Source organism: Zingiber officinale, chromosome 6A, assembly GCF_018446385.1.
Source record: "Zingiber officinale cultivar Zhangliang chromosome 6A, Zo_v1.1, whole genome shotgun sequence".
Taxonomy (NCBI): domain Eukaryota; kingdom Viridiplantae; phylum Streptophyta; class Magnoliopsida; order Zingiberales; family Zingiberaceae; genus Zingiber; species Zingiber officinale.
This window is the reverse complement of record NC_055997.1, coordinates 141,362,843-141,382,943: the sequence shown is the minus strand read 5'-3', so window position 1 is coordinate 141,382,943 and position 20,101 is coordinate 141,362,843. Positions and strand designations below refer to the sequence as shown.

Sequence of the window (20,101 nt, the reverse complement as noted above, 5' to 3'; positions counted from 1 at the left end):
TTCCACTTGGTAGAGAATTGTACTGATTGAACGTCATTGATTTGGTGTCCACCACCAGCAAGTGGAAGTGTGCATTATCACTGCACAAAGGTATAAATATATACCTTACCTCTTCATCTCGTCTATCCGTCTTTATCATGTGTTGGAAGGCAAACTTACTTGACGATTTCATTAATGACTACAAATATGCAAAGTCATACATACATAACCAAATTATAAAAAGAATTCTATTTTTTACTATAATCAAATCAATTCTTTACTGTGAAGAATGTTGAACAATATATTGACTTGTTGTATGTGCTTCCAGACGGGAATGCCCCCTAAATAGAATTTTACAATACGTGTCGATTACATTCCCTCTTGTCAACATTTCTCCATTCACACCAGATAAAAGGGAATACAAATTTAAACAAAGGGGTGGTTCCTCCCAAACTATATCATTTGTAAACCTACAAAGTAAACAAATCAGAGATTATTTTTACAAATTTATTTTTGATAACCTTAGCTCAACTATGTAATCAGATAAGCATATAATATACTTGACTATTCAACTATTTAATTTACATACTTTATTTCCTCCAAGGCTTTTAACAAGTACGCCACCTCTTCGTCTTATTTTTTTTCTTGGAAGACTTAAATTGCTTCTTCACATACTATGCATACAAACAGAAAAGGCAATTAGATAATCCATTAAATCTAACAAATTACAATGAAATTTGCAGATATCGTCTTACAGCAATTGCTTGTTTCCTCATTTTGTCATATTTGGCAAACATATCTACATCCTTGTCTGCCTCTTCATCAGATTTGTCTTCCATCAATTGTACAATATTAATTTCTTCTTCCATTTCATCCAAACCAATTTTTCCTTTCCCCTTGCCCACAACAACATATTCTTTGACAACTTTTTTTCCTTCTCCTATACTTGTTACTTTCTCCGCAGGCTCACTTATATGTATATTTCTACGCTGCCTCTTAGGTAAAGTTTTGAGCCACAATGGACTATCAATTGAAGTATCCCTGTAATCATAGCGACTTCTGTCACGTCCTCTCCTACTTCTTGTTGTAACACCTATAGGTTCAATTTGAGGATCGTCTACAGGCTCGCTATATTGAGATTCCATGCCTTTTTTTTCAACTATTTTAAGTAACTCTTTCACCCTCTCCTTCAATTACATGTTCTCCATGGTTAGCTCTTTAATTCTATTTGCTTGAATAATGCAATTACAACAATCCTTATTAATCTACCTTCCTCCTACAGTGACTTCAATTTGTGATGCCTCCATTGCATGTGGACTGTCATCAACGCCAGCAAGGTTCTTAATCAATGATCTTTCATCTTGGTTAGGGATTAGGTCAATCACAACCTGTAAGAATATTAAACCACATGTTAAAACAATACTTTTTAACCAAACTATAGTCAAAGTATTCAAAATTTACCTCTTCAGATGAAACTTGGTTAATCAATTCTCTCACCTTACTAATATGTGAAGGAATATTCCTCCACTTATTTATTTTGACTCCTTTTATTTTGTATGGTTTTTGGATTGGAATATGCTCCAAAAACCATGCCTGATTCACCATCACAAGGGTTAACTATTTTAAAATTGTTCGTAAAATATTAAAAAATTTCACACAAATTATACACTTACTGCCAAAAGACCAGCAAATCCCTTTAGGTAAGGGAGGTTGGTGTTAGAATATTTTGTCTCAGTTGATGAAAATATGTCCCCAATCTTAGGTAATTGTGGAGCCATAAATTCATGGATTACTTCAACCCAGTTGAATCTATCAAGATTCTCAAAATCATCTACTATATCTATAAGACTTAACGGGACTTTATATGTACTAGAAGAAAATAAGACACAAACAAATATATACAAAATATAGAATTTGCAAAATAATAAAACATTATCTTCGACTTCAACACGATTGCCATAAAATTTAAGAAACTCCTCAATTCTTGATCTAGTAGCTTCTTTTTTGTTTGAGAAGTAAGTTAGAAAGAGGTCACTGGATGCTTTAGCTGAATTCATCGAAATTGAAGCTCCTCGGTCTGCAATACCAAGCAGCAATGAAACATCTCCTCTTGTGAAGCAAACCGGAACACCTGACCAAGTTAAATTATTATTAAACTTCTACCAACACATATAAAAGTATTAGGAACACCGTGGACATGATACGATGTCATATCAAGCACACGTTAGGCCCGATACCGCATCGTATCAGGCCCACGTTGGGCCTGATACGACATCGTATCAGGCCCACGTTGGGCCTCATATGACATTGTATCAGGCCCACGTTTAGCAAAAGATTAAATTTTACCATAGAACTACTTTGTAATTAAAATACGAAATTATAAATTGTACCTGAGAATCTAAAGGTTTGACTACTTGAATCCCAATTTTGAAATATATTTACCAAAATCCCACGGATGTGCTGCATATCTTCTATGCCCAAAAAAATACGAAAGGGTGACTGTTTGATCAGCACTATGTGTCGGTCATGTAAAATAACAGAGCCTTCATGCGTTCCTTTCTTCGTGGATGGTTGAAAAAAACTTTTAAAGTGACCGAGGACACTGTTCCAATGCAGTTTCTGTCCAACATCAACTGAACCCTATACTTTATAAAAATAAAAAAAATTTAAATCATACTAGTTCAACTTCTCAATATCACAGAGTTAGTAAAATGATAACCTTTACAGCTAATTGATGTGGAGAGGATGATCATACACCCGATCGACGTCTTTGCGCCATTATGATACTAGCTGATTAATGTAAACCTTAGATTCCTTCATTGTTGGCTCACGAACACTCCTGGTTTTTAATTGAACTGAAATGCTAGATGCCGCTTGAGAAAAACTCGAGGTCACTAAACTAGGGTTTCACAAGACGCAGCTGCACTCGCATGTCACGAAGGAGGGAGGTACCCTAACGATCAATTTTATTTTTTTAAAATCAAAGTTATTTAAAAATGTGGTTCGGCTGCATGGGAAATGATGACTGATCAGAGGAGTTGGTGGGAGGGTTATATTCGGTAATACACATCACTTACCTGCGTCTTTTGGTAAATATAAAATCATGATGTGTTTTTTAGTAAATACATTAAACCTAGTACATCTTTTGATAAATTGTCGTAACTATAAACTTATCGTATTCATACAATTAACCACTGAATTTAATGTATACACCAATGTATTCAAAAGTCATGCCATTTTTAAAAAATAAGTGGTGGGACACTCGTAAACAATGGAAGAGAGATGTTCATGTGTGTTAAAAAAAATCTTTTGATTTAATTGTTTCTTTATAATAAAAACATTTTATATATAAAATGTGGGAGAGAGCCGAAGAATTTCTAAATTAAGAAACATGGTTTAGAAAACCAAGGAACTTAGGCCTGAAGAATTTTACCGTGTATAGCAATTTCCAGTTAAAAGGGGGAGACAAGGAACCGACCCTTGTTCATTCTCCCGACTCTCTTTGTTTTGGTCTCGGTGCTTGCTTCGTGTCACCGCCATGGCGAAGGAGTTTTCGGTTCCTCCGGTGGTTTTCCCCTCTCCCTCCGGCAATCCCAACGTGCCGCAGCAGCGCCGTGCTTCAGGGCCTGGGCTGGCGCCGCCCTTCCAGCCTCCTCGACCTTCGAATCCCGGAGTCGCCAACCCTAGCATCCCCTTCATGTCCTTCGACATCGGATCCACCACCGCTTCTTCCTCCTTCTCCGCCCCCGTCTATGCCTCCTCCAGCGGGGTTGGGAGTCTCTCCGTCTCCGGTTCGTTTGAGGACGAGCCGCCCCTCCTCGAGGAGCTCGGCATCAACACCCGCCAGATCTGGCGGAAGACCCTATCCATCATGAATCCCTTTCGCGTTAACCCTAATCTGCACGAGGACGGCGACCTATCCGGCCCTTTCCTCTTCCTTATGGCATTTGGTCTCTTCCAGCTTCTCGCTGGAAAGTTTCACTTCGGAATCATCTTGGGTTGGGTCACCGTCGCCTCTCTCTTCCTCTACGTGGTCTTTAACATGCTTGCTGGGCGGAACGGAAATCTGGATCTGTATCGGTGCTTGAGCTTGATTGGGTATTGTATGCTGCCAATGGTTATCTTCTCGGCTCTGTCACTGTTTGTGCCTCACGGCGGTGTCGTGATCTTTGCGATGGCTTTGGTGTTTGTGCTGTGGTCTACACGAGTTTGCACGAGGCTTCTGGTTGAGCTTGCTTCTTGTGGGGATGAACACCGTGGTCTCATAGCCTATGCCTGTTGGCTCGTTTACTTGCTTTTCTCTCTGCTTATTATATTCTGATTATGGGTGAGAGCGTATGACCTTCTAGTTCCCTATTTCTGTAAGCATTTCACTTACAATGGATTTTTCTCTTTTATTTAGCATCTATCTCAGCCGTTCCTCTTAGTAGATTCCCAATTTGGATGCGGATATCTCTGTTTTCTTTAACTAGGAAATACAATATTTTGGATTTTTGTTCATTTGGGATCAATTCAGTCATATGATACAGTGTTATCAATGGTACAAATGTATTTGCATTCTTTCAATCTGTCAACAAGTAGTACTTGTGTTTAAATCAGGAAGAAATCCTTTTCTTGCAAGATCTAAAATTTTGTTTGTTTGCCTTTTTACATTAGAAGTGTTATTCTTAATTGGGTTCTCTGATTAACTGTCAGAACAGCTTTCTCAGTGAATTCACTGTTGTTGTAGATGCAAATTAAATCTAGAAGCAATTAGTTTTATACTAGTTTTATTATAGATGGATACTAGTGCTAATTTGGCTTGGAATCTTGTTGTCTATTAGCTTGCTAAATGCTTTATGGACAAACTGCTGAGATGAACCCAATGTGATTGGAAAAAGTAATATAAGAGCGGCTTTTCCATATTTCTAAAGCATAACTATTTATCTTTAGTAACAAATGGAAAAATCGTTGGACCAAATGATATTCCGATAGAGGTATAGAAGTGCCTAGGGAATAAGGTATTGAATGACTTACAAAATTATTTAACATGATATTGAAAATAAAAAAAATGTCTGATCAACGGAGGATAAGTGTTTTAGTTTCCTTATATAAGAACAAGAGAGACGGATATTAAACTAATGAGTCATACCATGGAATTTTGAGAAAAAGTAATAGAAAAAAGATTAAGGAGATCACGGTGACCGAAAATCAATTTGGGTTCATGCCTGGAAGGTCGACAATAAAAGCTATACATTTTCTCAGACAATTAATTGAAAAATATCGGGAGCAAAAACAAGATCTACACATGGTATTTATTGAATTAGAAAAAATTTATAATAGAGCACCAAGAAAAATTATATAGAGAATTCTAGTAAAGAGAGATGTTAGTGTAACATATATTGAACTAATTAAGGATATGTACGAGAATATACGATTAGAGTAAAGATTTCAGGCGGAGTAATAGAAGCATTTCCAATAAATATAGGGTTACATCAAGGATCAACTCTAAGTCCTTATCTTTTTACACTAATTATTGATGAACTCACTGCACACATTCAATACACAGTACTGTGGTACATGTTGTTTGCAGATGATATTATTTTGGTAAATGAAACACGTGAAGGAATAAATGCTAAACTAGAATCTTGGCGGGAAAAATTAGAAGGGAAAGTTTTTAGGCGTAGTAGAATAAATATAGAATATATGAAATTTAAGTTTAGCAATATTAGACATAATGAGACAATTGTTAAGATAGGAGATTACGAGTTGCTCGGAACCGAGAGCTTTAGATATTTAGGATCATTTTTGCAAAATGATGGAGGGATTGAGAGAGGTGTCTTACATAGAATACAAGTAGGATGGTTGAAATGGAGGAGAGTGTCGGGTGTTTTATGTGACGTAAAGTATCTCTAAAACTTAAAGGAAAATTTTACAAAACCACAATTAGATCTGCTATGTTTTATAGAGCTGAATGTTGAGCTATAACTCGAGCACATGAGAAGAAGATGAGAGTTACAGTGATGAGGATGTTAAGGTGAATGTATGGATAAAATAAGAAATGAGAGCATTAAAGAGAAAGTCGGAGTTACATCTATTGAGGGAAAACTCCAAAAGACACGTTTAAGATGGTATGAGCATATACATAGATGATCATAATGATCCAGTTAGGCGATATGAAATTATGACAAACACACATATCGAATGAGGAAGAGGAAGACTAAAAAAGATTTGGTTAGTAATAATAAAACAAGATAAAATTTATTTAAGTATAAATGAAAATATAGTAGGAGATAGAGTTCAATGATGTAAAAAGATCCATATAGCCGACCCGACCTAGTGAGATAAGACTTGGTTGTTGTTGTAATAACCCACAACCAATTTTATCTAGCAAAAAAGTTATATTAGATGTAAGGGTAGTTTTTTGGTGTTTCAGATTTTAAGCTTGCTTACTTGGTGAGAAGTTAGAGGTGCTAAAAATTAGGGATGGTAGGAAAGTTATTTCTGTTGGTCAGGAAAAGTAGTCAACTTTTCTATCATCCTCAATTCATTTCCTCTCATCTCTCCAAGTAAACAAACAAACCTAGAGTCAGACCTCAAATGTGATCATTAGCAAGAACAATTTAGGACAGTTAGAATTAATTAAATGATGCATGTCAGAAGATTTGTTTCTAATTCACAAAATGTAGGTTGATTTTATTACTGATCCCCAGTAAACATAGGAGATCTATGTTGTGCCCAATTGGTGCAACATGGCCCAAGAAATTTATCAATGAGCACATTAATACATTGGTCACACTTGTAGTAGCAAAAAATAGGACAATCACACTGAAACTCTGCTACTTCTTTCCCTCTTGAATCAGGAGGAATTGCATTTGGACCTATGTTGACCATGGTCCTACTTTGGTGTGCTATGTTACTTATCACCTCAATTTGTTGACCAACAGACTGCGATTTGTGGAAGGAGATTTTTTAGGCTGTGATTGAGTACCTCAGTCTTCTCATCAATCTATGGATGAAAGACAGTCAGAAAATTTAAATTATTGGCAAATTATACATTTCTGTCTGAAACTACAAATATGGGCAACCTATTCAATCTAACAATCATCCTAAATCCTAAAGCAGAACTTAAGTATTTGCAATGCATCATTGGGTTTGCTACATGAATGAAATGTATCATTTTGAAAATCAATCCCTACCACTACTGGAATAGAGTTGTGGCTTCAGGTAGTGCGAGATAAACCCAAAACAAAGTCAATACTAAAGGCTTTTCAGGGCTTATAGTAAAGTGACAGTGGTGCATAGAGATTTGTGTGTTTCTCAGTTGCCTTATCCATCTAACGCATGCGACAGTGTGCTGCAATCTAGGTAACATCCCCTCACAGTGAGGGTCAGCAAGGGTAATGTTTTTTTATAGATTCTAAAGTGTTCTACCGGACCACCCACATGCATTTTCCAAATCAGAAAGTCCTAGAAATGCATCAATATGTGCCCTTCTATAGGAAACCATCATTGATCTCAAAATCAACCAAATCACGGCTATACTCATCTTGAACAACTAGAAAAATTGTCTGAACCATATTTATCCTTAAGAGGAGAAAATTCTACCAAGGTTGTCACATTAAGCCTTGAATCGTAGATCCTTTTAGTGTTTTTTGCGAACTAACAATTGAATTGAATTGTGAATCATAAGCTTCTGGTTAAAAAGACAAATAAGTAAAAAAGAAAAAGTAACAAAAAGATATACGAATATCCTATTTAACACCTAATATAATTGATAAAGTGCATTAGCACAAATAATAAAGTGAATTATTTAACTAATGAGTATTAAGACCAGATTATTTGATTCATATTCCAGAATATCCTTAAAGTTTTTCATTTATTTTCTGAAAGATTAAACTATATAAAGAATTGTCAAAAATACTGAACTATGTCACATGTTATATCGTCCTGACTAAAAGATGTCATCATCCTCATCATCTTGATTTTGTATGTCTATTTCTTTCTCTTCTTTTTCCTCTTAAGCTTCTTTAATAATTGCACTCGCTTATAAAGGGAAGAAACCTCTAACGTGCCAATAGGTCAACAAGTCATCATTTCAGGTTATATTGAGAACGAGGTTTGGGAGAGACAATGACTTCTGCTGGTTAAAGAGGCTTGAGCAATAGACGAGGGTTACTTTTGACGGAGGGGGATGTCCGTTGGTTAAAGGCGCTCGAGGAATCTAGTCAATCTTAATTGTTGAGGATGCTCAAGGAATACAAACGTTGTAGCATCTTCTGGTCAACGATCTGCTGTTCACCGACAAAGATCTCCTCTAGTTGAAGAAGCTAGAAAAAGAAAACATCCTAGCTGCATATGAGCATAACCATTTGAGAGATGTTTAATGTGGTTGAGGATGATGATCTGTTGTTGAAGAAGCAACTTTTGACGAGTCAAGGGTCACAGTCGACAAGTCGTTATTGAAGAAGTAGCCTCTGTTAGCATCGGGTCGATGACGATACAATATGAGAAGGGTCAAAGAATAGATATTAAATAGAATAAGACACAAGAATTTTTCTGCCAATAAATTGACTGTGCTTTGAGGATCTGAATATCTACTTGAGTATCTAACAAATGGCTAAGAATTGGGAATCAATTGATTGGTATTGGTTTGTTCTGAGTCAATTGGGTGTTGATTGCTATATGACAATCAAAAAATTCTTAAACCGATATGCTCGTTTTTTCTAATATTTCCTTCTCAAAAGATTGTTTTTTGCTGGATAAACTTATTTTCAAGTCCGTGCTGCTTAAGTAGCCTATATCTTTTTCAAATAAATACATATGTGTGAGCCTTATAAAATTCAGACACTGTCAGTGTTTATGTCATAGTGATTTCCTGTGTGTTTATTACTCAAGCACTAATTGCTTGAGTTGTTTTCACCAAACTGCTAAATTTTATTGGTATTAGAAAAATTCTAAGGTTGTTTCTATGGATTTATTTGATAAAGATTAAATATCATAACAGTTAGCTCCATATCTTCATTCCTAACCAGAAGACATCTTTTAATTAAGATGTTAATGATAAATTACTCCATCTTTTGACAGAATTTTACCTTCTTTTTGCCAATTCCCTTGTATTCGAGTACCCTTGTGTTTGAATATAAACCAATCTGGACTTGTGTTTTTCCACAACTATAAGCTTGTTTTGCAGTAAGATGAACATGAACTAATGTTTTCAGACCTACTTGTCCTTAGCATACTTCTTTATTATGGATGATTATCTCTTTATTTCTTGTTTACCAACTCTTGAGAAGACTTTAAAAAGAGTTTGAAGTATACCAGTTGTCAATATATTCCGAGAGGACAATTGTAATTTCTTTCTATCTATTCGAAACGACATGAATATATTTATCATTTTTTGAGTTTTACTGTTATTTCACTTCTGCCACTGGCATTTGCAGAGTGCAGTCTATAGATATCAGTTAATTCTATTATCTTTCTACAATGTTTAAATTTCTTGTGGGTCTTTGCTTCAGATTGGCTGGTTCAGTTCTTGTTAAACGGGTTGGTTCACACCTGTTTCAATTGCAAAATGTTTTCTTTTGGAACTGTTCAGCATCCAAGTGCTGTTGAATCTGTTTCATATTGCAGAGCAGTTCTTTGTAACACAGCTAGTAACTATCACTTCCTGCTGGTTGACAGTTGCATAGGTGAAAGCCTAATTGACTTGATCGGTATGTTTGTGAGCACGAACGGTACATATCTTAGTCAAGGTATGTCATCCTTGAATCATTCACATTTGGATCTAGAAATTGCTTACAGAATTGGACTTAGATATCATTTCTACAATAACATTACCTTTTTTTTTTTTGTTTATGGGAGCAAGGATATCCATCAGTTTTACACCTGTGCAATAGATAATTTTATATTTTTAATTTAGAAATGTTAAAAAGTTGTAGATTTGTTTTTGATTTTATATGCATAAAGTAAAATTAGATAACAATGACTATTTTTATTTTCTATTTAAATTTATTTGTAGGGTTTAGACCTATCTTCCTAGAGGTTCACTAGTTGCCACTCCATGGATTGACTGAGTTGATACTTACATGTGGTGTTGCTGCAATAGGTCATGGGGTTGATTTTCAATGTGTGAAATGCATTGCGGGGCACTTGATCTCTCATGCAAAGGGTCACTGTGCTGGGGATGAAATCTTCAATGATTTATCTCCCTTCCAGATCACATGGAGCAGTAGGGGTTTTCGGGGTGAGAGTTATTATCTTCTGTTGCATTAGTTGCTCGTGCTGGAAAACATAAGCCCCAATTCATTGTTGATGTTGTTGGTGCAGCGGGCGGGCAAGAGGGGAGGGGTGAATTGCCTGAAACAAAAATAATACCTTCCTCATTCTTTCAACTCTTAAAGTGCAACAATAAATAAAAAAATAAAAGAGCAGAATTAAAGAAGTGACTCAGGGATTGACTTGGTTACAACCTAAGTGGTTGTTAATCCAAGGCGATTGTAAAGCTCAGAAAGAATCTCCTTCTCTGAAGGTGGAGAAGCCTTTTACACACAATGAAAGTTTAATGGTTGCTAGGAATTGAATACTAGAGTTAATCATAAATTCCTTAGCTCCAGGGCCCTTTTTATAGGGCCTGGAAACTCTATCTTCGGCTTGAGGGTGCTTCCAGCGTGGCATTTGGATAAAGTTCTATCCAAATGTGAAATGGTCACTTTGACTGGTTTAGGGAGGGCGCCCTCAATGTGGAGGACGCCCTCAATGCTGCAGTATATAAATAGCTCCAGCTTCTTTTCAGTTCTTTTCTTCTTTCGAAGCTCCGATCGCTTAGGGGATTGCGGCCAACCGAAATAGGGCTCACCTGAACTCAATTTCCGGGCTTCTCCTCGAGCAGACTTTCGCTCCAGCTTTTCATCTCTCGAACGTCGCGTACGTTCTTCTTGTCCACCGGTGTACTCTTCCGCAGCTCTTTCATCCCTCGAATGCACCGAGCCTGTCGACTCCCTTCCCATGTTGTCCTTCTCGCCAGCTGTGTCTTCCACTCGACTTCCTGTGCTCCTAAGCTCTTGCACACTTAGACACAGGGATCAAAACAAAACATGACCCAACCTAACTTGGTTGATCACATCAAAACAACCACGAGGGCCAATAATCTCTTCTTTTTTGATGTGCATCAATCCAAATTTAAGTTAGGGTAACACAAACAAGTAATTTAAAGAAATTACAGAACTAACATCATTTCAAGCATAAAGTTTGCAAAAAAGAAATTGCAAAACTAAAATGAAATGATCTATTAAAATTCAGAAAAAAAATATTCTAACTTCCCTAAATGTGTACCTATCTCTCCCCCTTTGATCACATCAAAATTTCAAGTTGCAAATTTTTAAATTTTCCAAGTTAAATAAAATTTGAAACAATTTCCAAGTTAGAAATTTCAAAAAAAACTTGAAACGCTTAAAAAGTTGACAAGAATTTAAAAGCATTATCTTAATTGCTTGTCAGTTTGTCAATTAAACATTTAATTCGATAATTCGGCTTCTAGGCTGTGGCGAGGTATTAGGCCTTCTTGGTTATTGGATCATTAACCACTTCTAGACAAAACCTTTTAAGAAATTGAAACATTTAATTTCTTCTGAAAGCCTAGATTAATAGAAGGTTTAATCTAGATGGAATTTTAGAACCCAATAGAGGTTCCTTCCTACTGGGTTAGTTAGATATCTAGGGGGTACATATCCTTTAGGTATTCTTTTAAGTTGTCCTTGATATTTTTTAATGTACCAGTTTAATTTTCCATAAATTTTAAGGTTAGACTTTTGAAAAATGTTTGGTTTTTGACAACATGTATCTGATTTCAAATTTTCAATTTTCAATTTTCAATTTTAATTTTTCATACTTTGATTTCAGGTTATCTAATATTCTGTTTAACTCAAGCAATCTGTTTTTCTGATTTCACTAAGTCTCTTGTAAGAACTTTGATAAAACGAAAAAATTGTTTGGGGGTTAGAGCACGTACCTCACCTCAATTTCTGATGCTCCCCCTTCACCGCAGCTTTCTTCTTCTGATCCTCACCCTTCATCTATGCTCATCTCTGAGTTGGTCTCATCTTCTTGTTGATGGTTAGCCATTAATGCTAGTCCCGAGAAGGCTGCTATCTCAGAATCAGAGGATGAAGAATCATCCCAAGTGGCCTTCATGATTTTGTATTTGGCGGAAGTTGGTTTTTTGTGCTTGTCCTTTTCCTTCAATTTTGGACAGTCATCCCTGATCTGCCCTTCTTTGTTGCAGTTGTAGCATCGGACAATTCTTTTGTTTCGATGATGTCTTCTTGACTGCGATTTAAACTTATTAGACTTAAGAAATTTATTGAACCTTTTTACCCGTAGAGCCGTTTCGTCTTCATCGATGGATGTCTCAGACTCTTGATCTTCCGTTCTTGCCTTTAGGGCAATGTTAAGGTTTGTCTTTTCTATGTCTTTTGAATCTGTGATTCGAGATTTGTGAAATTCGAAGGTAGAAAATATATTTTCTAGTGTACTTACCTCAAAGTCTTTAGAGATGTAGTATGCATCTACTAAGGACACCAATTCTGAAGTTCTCGGGAAGGCGTTGAGTGCATACCGGATCAAATCTCGGTTTGTTACTGATTCTCTGAGATTGTTTAGTTGAGTTATCAGCTCCTTGATTCGTGCTTGGAGTTGCGCTACCTTTTCTCCATTGTTCATCCGGAGATTTGTTAGCTGAGTTCGGAGGATGTCCCGCCTTGCTACCTTCACTTCTGAAGTACCTTCGTGGAGCTCCAGGAACTTCTCCCAGAGATCTTTGGCGGAGACGTAGTTGCCGATTCGGTTGACGTCTTGGGGCGGAAGGACGCTGAGTAGATGGAATTCTGTTTTTCCGTTCGTCACGAAATCGACTTGCTCTTTCTTCGTCCACTGATATTCTTCTTTCTCGGCTCTTTTCTGATCTGTAGGTGCTACAAAATCGTATTTCATTGTTAATAGAATATCGGAATCTGTTTTGAAAAATACCTCCATCTGGTGTTTTCATTGTCCGAAGTCTCCGTCGAATTTTGGAGGGTGAATGCTTGCACCGGCCATTGTTTTGATCTTGATGCTTCAGTCGGCGGTTAGTCCTTATGAGGCGGTTGGACTCTGATACTAATTGTTGGTGCAGCGGGCCAGTAAGAGGGGAGGGGTGATTGCCTGAAACAAAAAAATACCCTTCTCGTTCTTTCAACTCTTAAAGTACAATAATAAATAAAAAATAAAAGAGCAGAATTAAAGAAGAGACTCAGGGATTGACTTGGTTATAACTTAGGTGGTTGTTAATACAAGGTGATTGCAAAGCTCAGAAAGAATCTCTTTCTCTGAAGGCGGAGAAACCTTTTTTATAGGGTCTAGAAATTCTATCTTTGGCTTGAGGTCGCCTCCCATAAGCATGGAGGGCACTTCCAGCGTGGCATTTGGATAAAGTTCTATACAAATGCGACTTTGACTGGTTTTAGGACGCCCTCAACGCTATGGAGGGCGCTCTCAACGTGGAGGGTGTTCTCAATGCTGCAGTATATAAATAACTCCAACTTCTTTTTACTCTTTTTCTTCTTCTAAAGTTCCGATCGCTTGGGTGATTGCTGCCAACCGAAATAGGGCTCATCCAAACCCAATTTCCGGCTTTTTCCTCGAGCAGGCTTCCGCTCTGGCTTCTCGTCCCTCGAACGTCGCGTACGTTCTTTTCGTCCACCGGTGTACTCTTCCGCAACTCTTTCGTCCCTCAGACGCACTGAGTCCGTCGGCTCCCTTCCCATGTTGTCATTCTCGCCAGCTGCGTCTTCCGTTCGATTTCTTGTGCTCCTAAGCTCCTGTACACTTAGACATAGGGATCAAAATAAAACAGGACCCAACCTAACTTGATTGATCATATCAAAATAATCACGGGATCCAACAGATGTTGCTAGTTCTTCTAGGATCCAGGTTCCATACTAGCTATTCCTCTATTGAGTTGCATTAAAAATTTCATTGGGTGAACTCCAATCCATTTGTTTCCAAACCTAAACTAGCTAGGCCATATCTCAGTCTCAAGATATGAAATGGATTTTCCACCTCTGACTCAATGCGAGCAAGCAATAAAAGTCTTTGTGGCCCTTTTATCTGCCTTGGATCTTGGATTTGACTTCTTGACCTTGTTAGAAGCTCCACTAGAAGTGTCTGTACCCTTCCGCTTGGAGTCATGCCTGATGATGATTGTAACCTTTCTTTTGATGTTCTAGTCAAATTTAGCCTCCAAAAGTATGTCATAGTTCAAGAAGACTCTTAACATATTTTGTTGAATTGTTTTTATTCACAAACTCTTTATAGATGCGAGGTAAAAAAAACAACACCGGGGCAATGGAGACTCCTAAATTGGTTGGAGTATTTAACTTCAATAGATTATCAAAATAATTAAGTCAATCATCCTTGTAAAATACCTATCAATAGATCTCATATCTTCCTCCCTACATTGTCTCGAGACTTAAAGCCATTCCAAGTGAATGGAGCTCTCTTGCCTTGCAAACAATTCCATAGACATTAGATGCCTTATTTGTCAACTAAAGGCTAGGAGTGATATCAGAGTAGATATAGATAATACAAGTAGCAATGAATCATATCACTTTGGTACACTTCCTGTGCCTCAAGCTCTTCTATCTGTTCTACATGGGAGAGACTTATATATCACATAGAGAAGGTTTTGTTGTTCAAAGATCATCCTCTTATACATCTCCCAATTAACGAAGTTTGTGCGATTGTGCATAAAATGCCTCTCGATGATAAAGCAAGTGATATAATTCCAGTTTCACTTCTCAACATGACGGTGTGTTTGACTGGCATTTAAAAATACTAAAGTATTTGTTATCAATTGCATCCAGTGCAACTACTATATTATTGAGTCAACAACTCCTTTCAGAACAAAACCTTCACCCTAGGTTTTATATACCTTGATTGTGATCAATAAATTCATAAATCTAGTCAAGTCAGACCTAAAGTTCATGATCATCTCATGACATGGAATAAATAATGTATAAGTGTGACCTTAATTGTCGACAACAAATTCAAATGATATGACATGGGACGGTTTCCATGTCCTTATACCTTCTGCATAGGAATTTTGGCATGCATTGAAAGTGAATTATATATATATATATATATAAAATTATAATGACAATTTACTAATGTCAATTTGTATTACAGGTGTTACCAATTTGATAATTGTCGGTTATCAATGACTACTGTAAATGGTATTAATCCATCTTGTAGTGATATACCACCCATAATACTACCATATGGTTCTATTGTGTTCTAACAACTATAAAATAAGTTAGTGATGACGAAAGTTGATAACACTTACTACAGGCGCAGCTCCACGGCGGGCCCCAAGGCATATGAAAAAGAGGTAAATTATGATATTGAACTGCCATTTAGGTGTGAGGTCCTAGTGATTGAACGGGATTCGAACCTTCCTGCTGTGAAGTAAATCTACTACTCTACGTGCATGTGGGCACAAATTAGTGTCACTCGTAATACAGATTAATGTTATCCATCTGTAATATAAATTCATACCATCTGTAATATAAGTTCATAAGGACTGCTTTCTTTCTAGACTACCAGATCCGGTCTAATATGGAGGAGATCCGATAGCTCGTTAGGAGCATGTCCCTATAAATAGGACAACAAAAGCAAGTTAACAATATTCCTCTTCTTCTCCTCCATTTTATCTCATTCAGTCCAACGCTGATTTGATTATCGGAGGATTTACACTGGCCATTGTCTGCGTCCACTGATGAGTGTTGACGTGCGATTTCGGACGGGAGTAGGAGCTGGCTAATGTTACGTTGTCTAGGAAACTAGGACTAAGACGTTCAGAAATCTAAAGACGTTGAGGAAGGAGAGGAAGGATGGAGGCAGGGGAAAAATCCCTACCACGCGAAGCAGGCCCGTGCCCAGGTCTCCTGAGGATCTTCTCTCTGTTCCTCTCGTCCCTTCCTCATCTCACCGCTGTCATGGAGGCGAGGTCGCAGCCATAGGTTCCTGAGTTGGAGCTGACACGTGAGGCGAAGATTGAGGTTGTTGAAGAAGAAAAAGAAGAGGCAAAGCTGACAGAATTTCATCTTCCGGCGGCGATGGATTGGGATATGCTGGACAAATCGTACTTTTTCGTCTTCAGCGCCGCACTCTTCTCTATAGGGCTGTAAATAAGTTGAGCCGAGTTGAGTTTTGGGATGTTCAAACTTGTTTGATAAGATACCTGAGACAAGTTTAAAATGAACAAAGCTTTTGAAATTGTTGTTCAAGATTAGTTTGGTTTATTTTTTTATAAGTTTGAGGTTGTTTGAAGTTTAGCTTAAGTTTAGCTCGTTTAGATGTTATTAAATTCTCAATTCAAGCTTGATTCGAGTTTGGTTCGTTTATATGTTATCGAACTCTCAATTTAAGTTTGTTTAAAATTTGTAGTTGTTTGATTGATTATTGAGCTTTAATTATTTTATTTTATTGTTTATTTAATATATTAAAAAAAGTTTGATTAATAAATATGGTTCACGAACATTGTTCATAAATGTTGTTCACGAACATTGTTCATAAATATTAACGAGTTGAACATATATATGTTCAAGCTTATTTGTTTAGTTTAATAAGTTATTCAAATTTGTTTATGTAATTAATCTTATGTATATTAAATGAACATAGATAAATTTTTACTAAATTGAACATTAAATTTATTCACGAACGTTTAATTTAATTATAGCTCTACTTCTCTATCGTCTCTGCTGCATTTTGCTCGGTGGCCATCCCGCTTGACTAGTCTCCAAGTCTGCCACCCCGTGCCGCTCTCCCCCTTCTACGCTGTACCTTAACCCACGGGATAAATTATGACAGAATTTCAGGTTTGATCTAAGTGTAGCCGTGAGATTATGTAACGGGGAATGGGATTCTGTAACGACGGCCTAAGTAAGCCAAAGTCAAATCATCATTAATGTAACAGATCAAAGTCAAATATCATTAGTAGACTAAAGTTACATTTATCATTAATGAAGGAGAGCCAAATCTAAATCTATCTTGAACAGCGATGTATATTTTTATCATTATATCATACAAGTTTAATGATCGTCATTTACGCACGGTAGTTTTCTTTCTTAATGATCCCACCACAGTATGATTTCTGAGGAATAACTTCCTTATCCTCACAATAGCTGGCACGTAGTTTAACAGCGAAGTTCCTCAGGTTGCCTTATCCTCACAATAGCTGGCAAGACAAACTCAATGCCCTTGGAGATGTATAGACAAGCTCAATTCGTGCACCAACATCAGAAATACTTAAATCCAGATAATCATCTACAACAATTTTATCCTTCATGCTAGTGTTCTTCAACTTAAACCATTAATGGATGCAATTTCCTCTTTCACCTTCCGTGTATTCAGCAATGAATCGTATGCAGCCTCCTTCCATTATTCGTGCAAAAGAAGTATGTGAATGTATACTGGTTTCCCTCAAAAGCATGTATATATCCGGATGGGCACTAGCTTTTCTGATACAGCTCTGACGACGGGAAAAGAAATGGAGTGGTCACCACCTAAAACAAGAGGTTGCAGTGGATCCTGTTCCATGCATCACTAACTTGACAGACTCACTTACAATATTCATTGGTCTGTCATCATCAACTCCACGCTCTTGTATCTCTTATATTGGGCGGCTTTTGACTATAAGGCGTTAGTAGAATTAAGTATTTATCAAAGACGTATTATAATTTTATAATTATCAAAAAATACATTAATAAATATAAAAGTTCTCTATCTTTTACTATCTCATTTTTAAAAGTGTCCGAAGCACATTTGAATTGTTTAGATTTAAAAATTTCATTGATGATTCGGATTGTTATAGTGTCAATATCTTTCTCTCTTCCTCTCTCAACGCGTGCAAGCCTCACACTTTTCTAACTCTCCGATTGCAAAAAACTTTCTCACATTTTTAGTTGTGAGATCGTCCCCCCAACGAAAGAGTATGTAAACATCTTCGTGTGTTTGTCAGGTGATATCAAGGGTCTTCGGCGAAAATCCACACTGGTTCAATCTCTGCAGTGAACTTTAGGATTTCTGCCAATTCTCTCCTTTCATAATGGCGGAAGGAAGTGGATTGGGTGTTTCATCCTCTGCTGTTAAATTATCTACAAAAGTATCACTTTCGAAACCATCAGATTTGTAAAGCCTGAACCAGTTTGGATAGAAACTACAAGAGAATGTCCACAACAAGAAGCCAGGTAAGTCGAGATCAAACAGTGTGAATAGAAAATATTGATATAAAATATCGAATATTAAATTTCTGATGTTATTTATAACATTGACTGTGACTTCTTTGTGATACAATACATTCGATGTTTTATATACAATCTGAAGATGGCCTCCAAACAAGGAGACATGAAAAAAAAAATAGAATTGATGTAATTGTATCAATTTTGAGGGGCATGTTCTGTTAAACATCGGATTAATTATTCATAGTGTTGTAAGCAAAAAAGTTGGGTAGGGAATGTAAAGGTACAATTATGTAGTGTTGTTAGTTTTATATCTATATATGTATAGTATTTGTTGTTGAATACAATGGTATATATGATATAAGATGTTTAAACTAAATTGGCATAGGAATAACAATACTATTACTTAGTGAAATAAACATCACAATATTCAAATTAACACAATATTCAAATTACCATGATGGTGTAGATCCGTGAAAAAAGACATAACTTCACACCATATCTCTCTTATGAAAACTAAAAACTTGGTAACTGTTGGGATTTTTCAGAAATCCAAATAGGTTAAGTCCGACACTGGTCTCAAGTCTACAAGGTCTGCTTGGAAATATAAAGTAGGCATGTAATTTGGGAACTCCAAAGTAACTAAGTTAGAGTTAAAACAAATGGTTATTATTATCCCTGGATATTAAAGTTCATTGTTCATTGAATGGAAATCCATAAGATTGAAATGTTCCGTGCCAACTGCCACGAAACAAGAACTTTATTTGTGGTGGTTAGAACCAAGATTTAACACCATATCTTGCTTCTCCCCTCTTAAATCTTCCTAGAGAACGTGAAATTAAAGAAATTCAAATGTCCCATCAGTGGATTTCGGTCAAAATCCACTGTTGGACTTAGACTTCTCCGATTGAACTCATTTCTAGTGGTCTGAGTTTCTAGTCTTGCAAGGACTCCAACAATACTATGCATTACTTATTTAAATCTCTCTATAGGTGATCGACCGTTATGAAAATTTTCAGCCTAATTATGGGCCTGATATGGGATAATATCAGACCTAACGTGAGCTTGATATTATCTGATATCAGGTCCAAGTTGGGTCTGACTCTTATATCAGGCCCACATTGGGCCTGATATGGTATCATATAAGGTCCAACGTAGGCCTGATTGGTTGGGACCTAGCCCGCTTTGTTCAACTGATCGCAATCCAATTTTTTGATCTCGCTATCTAAAATCTGAGACTATATCTCTATTTTATAAACTAAAAACTTGCTACGAATTGTGATTTGTGAATTAGTATAGAATTTTAAATAGGCTAGGTTGAACACTTGATTTAAAGTCTACAACAAGAACATTGGAAATATCTAATTATATTGTAATTTAGCTTAAATATCTAAGTAATTTTTGACTTAAAAATAAATTGGTGGTAGGTGTTATCCCAGGATATTAAAATTCGACAGGGTGTGTGTTGTTCATTGAATGGAAATCCATAAGATTGAAATGTTCCGTACCAACTGGCACGAAGCAAGAACTTCATTTGTGGTTGTTAGAACCAAGATTTAGCACTATATCTTGCTTCTCCCCTCTCAAACCTACGTAGGGAACGTGAAATTAAAGGAATCCAAGTGTCGTAGGTCCGTCAGTGGATTTCGGTCAAAACCCACTGATGGACTTAGACTTCTTCGATTGAACCCATTTCTAGTGGTCTGAATTTCTAGTTTTGCAAGGACTCCAACGGTACTATGCATTACTTATTTAAAGCTCTCTGTAGGTGATCGACTGTTACGGAAATTTTCAGCCTGATTATGGGCCTGATATGGGATAATATCAGGCCCAACGTGGGTCTGATATTATCTGATATTAGGCCCAAG

General features: G+C 36.7%; 1 protein-coding gene across 7 annotated transcripts; it reads left to right on the top strand.

Moving 5' to 3' along the window:
* Positions 1-3,434: 3,434 nt before the first annotated feature.
* LOC121998380 (protein YIPF5 homolog) lies at positions 3,435-16,242 on the top strand. Of its 7 annotated transcripts, none has more exons than XR_006116486.1 (3): positions 3,435-4,306; positions 9,643-9,713; positions 15,181-16,242. XR_006116486.1 is itself a non-coding variant. In XM_042553296.1 (2 exons), the coding sequence occupies exon 1, from the start codon at positions 3,518-3,520 to the stop codon at positions 4,298-4,300; it is 783 nt and encodes a 260-aa protein (XP_042409230.1). In that variant the 5' UTR covers positions 3,435-3,517; the 3' UTR covers positions 4,301-4,306; positions 9,477-9,626. The 7 variants fall into 7 exon arrangements, 5 of the variants coding, with proteins under 5 accessions (XP_042409230.1, XP_042409231.1, XP_042409228.1 ...); XR_006116487.1 differs by having other exon boundaries at positions 15,343-16,234; XM_042553296.1 differs by lacking the exons at positions 9,643-9,713; positions 15,181-16,242 and adding an exon at positions 9,477-9,626.
* Positions 16,243-20,101: the final 3,859 nt, after the last annotated feature.

Bases quoted from the DNA above. Each gene is read 5' to 3' on its own strand.
- LOC121998380 (XM_042553294.1), top strand. From the start codon at position 3,518: ATGGCGAAGGAGTTTTCGGTTCCTCCGGTGGTTTTCCCCTCTCCCTCC.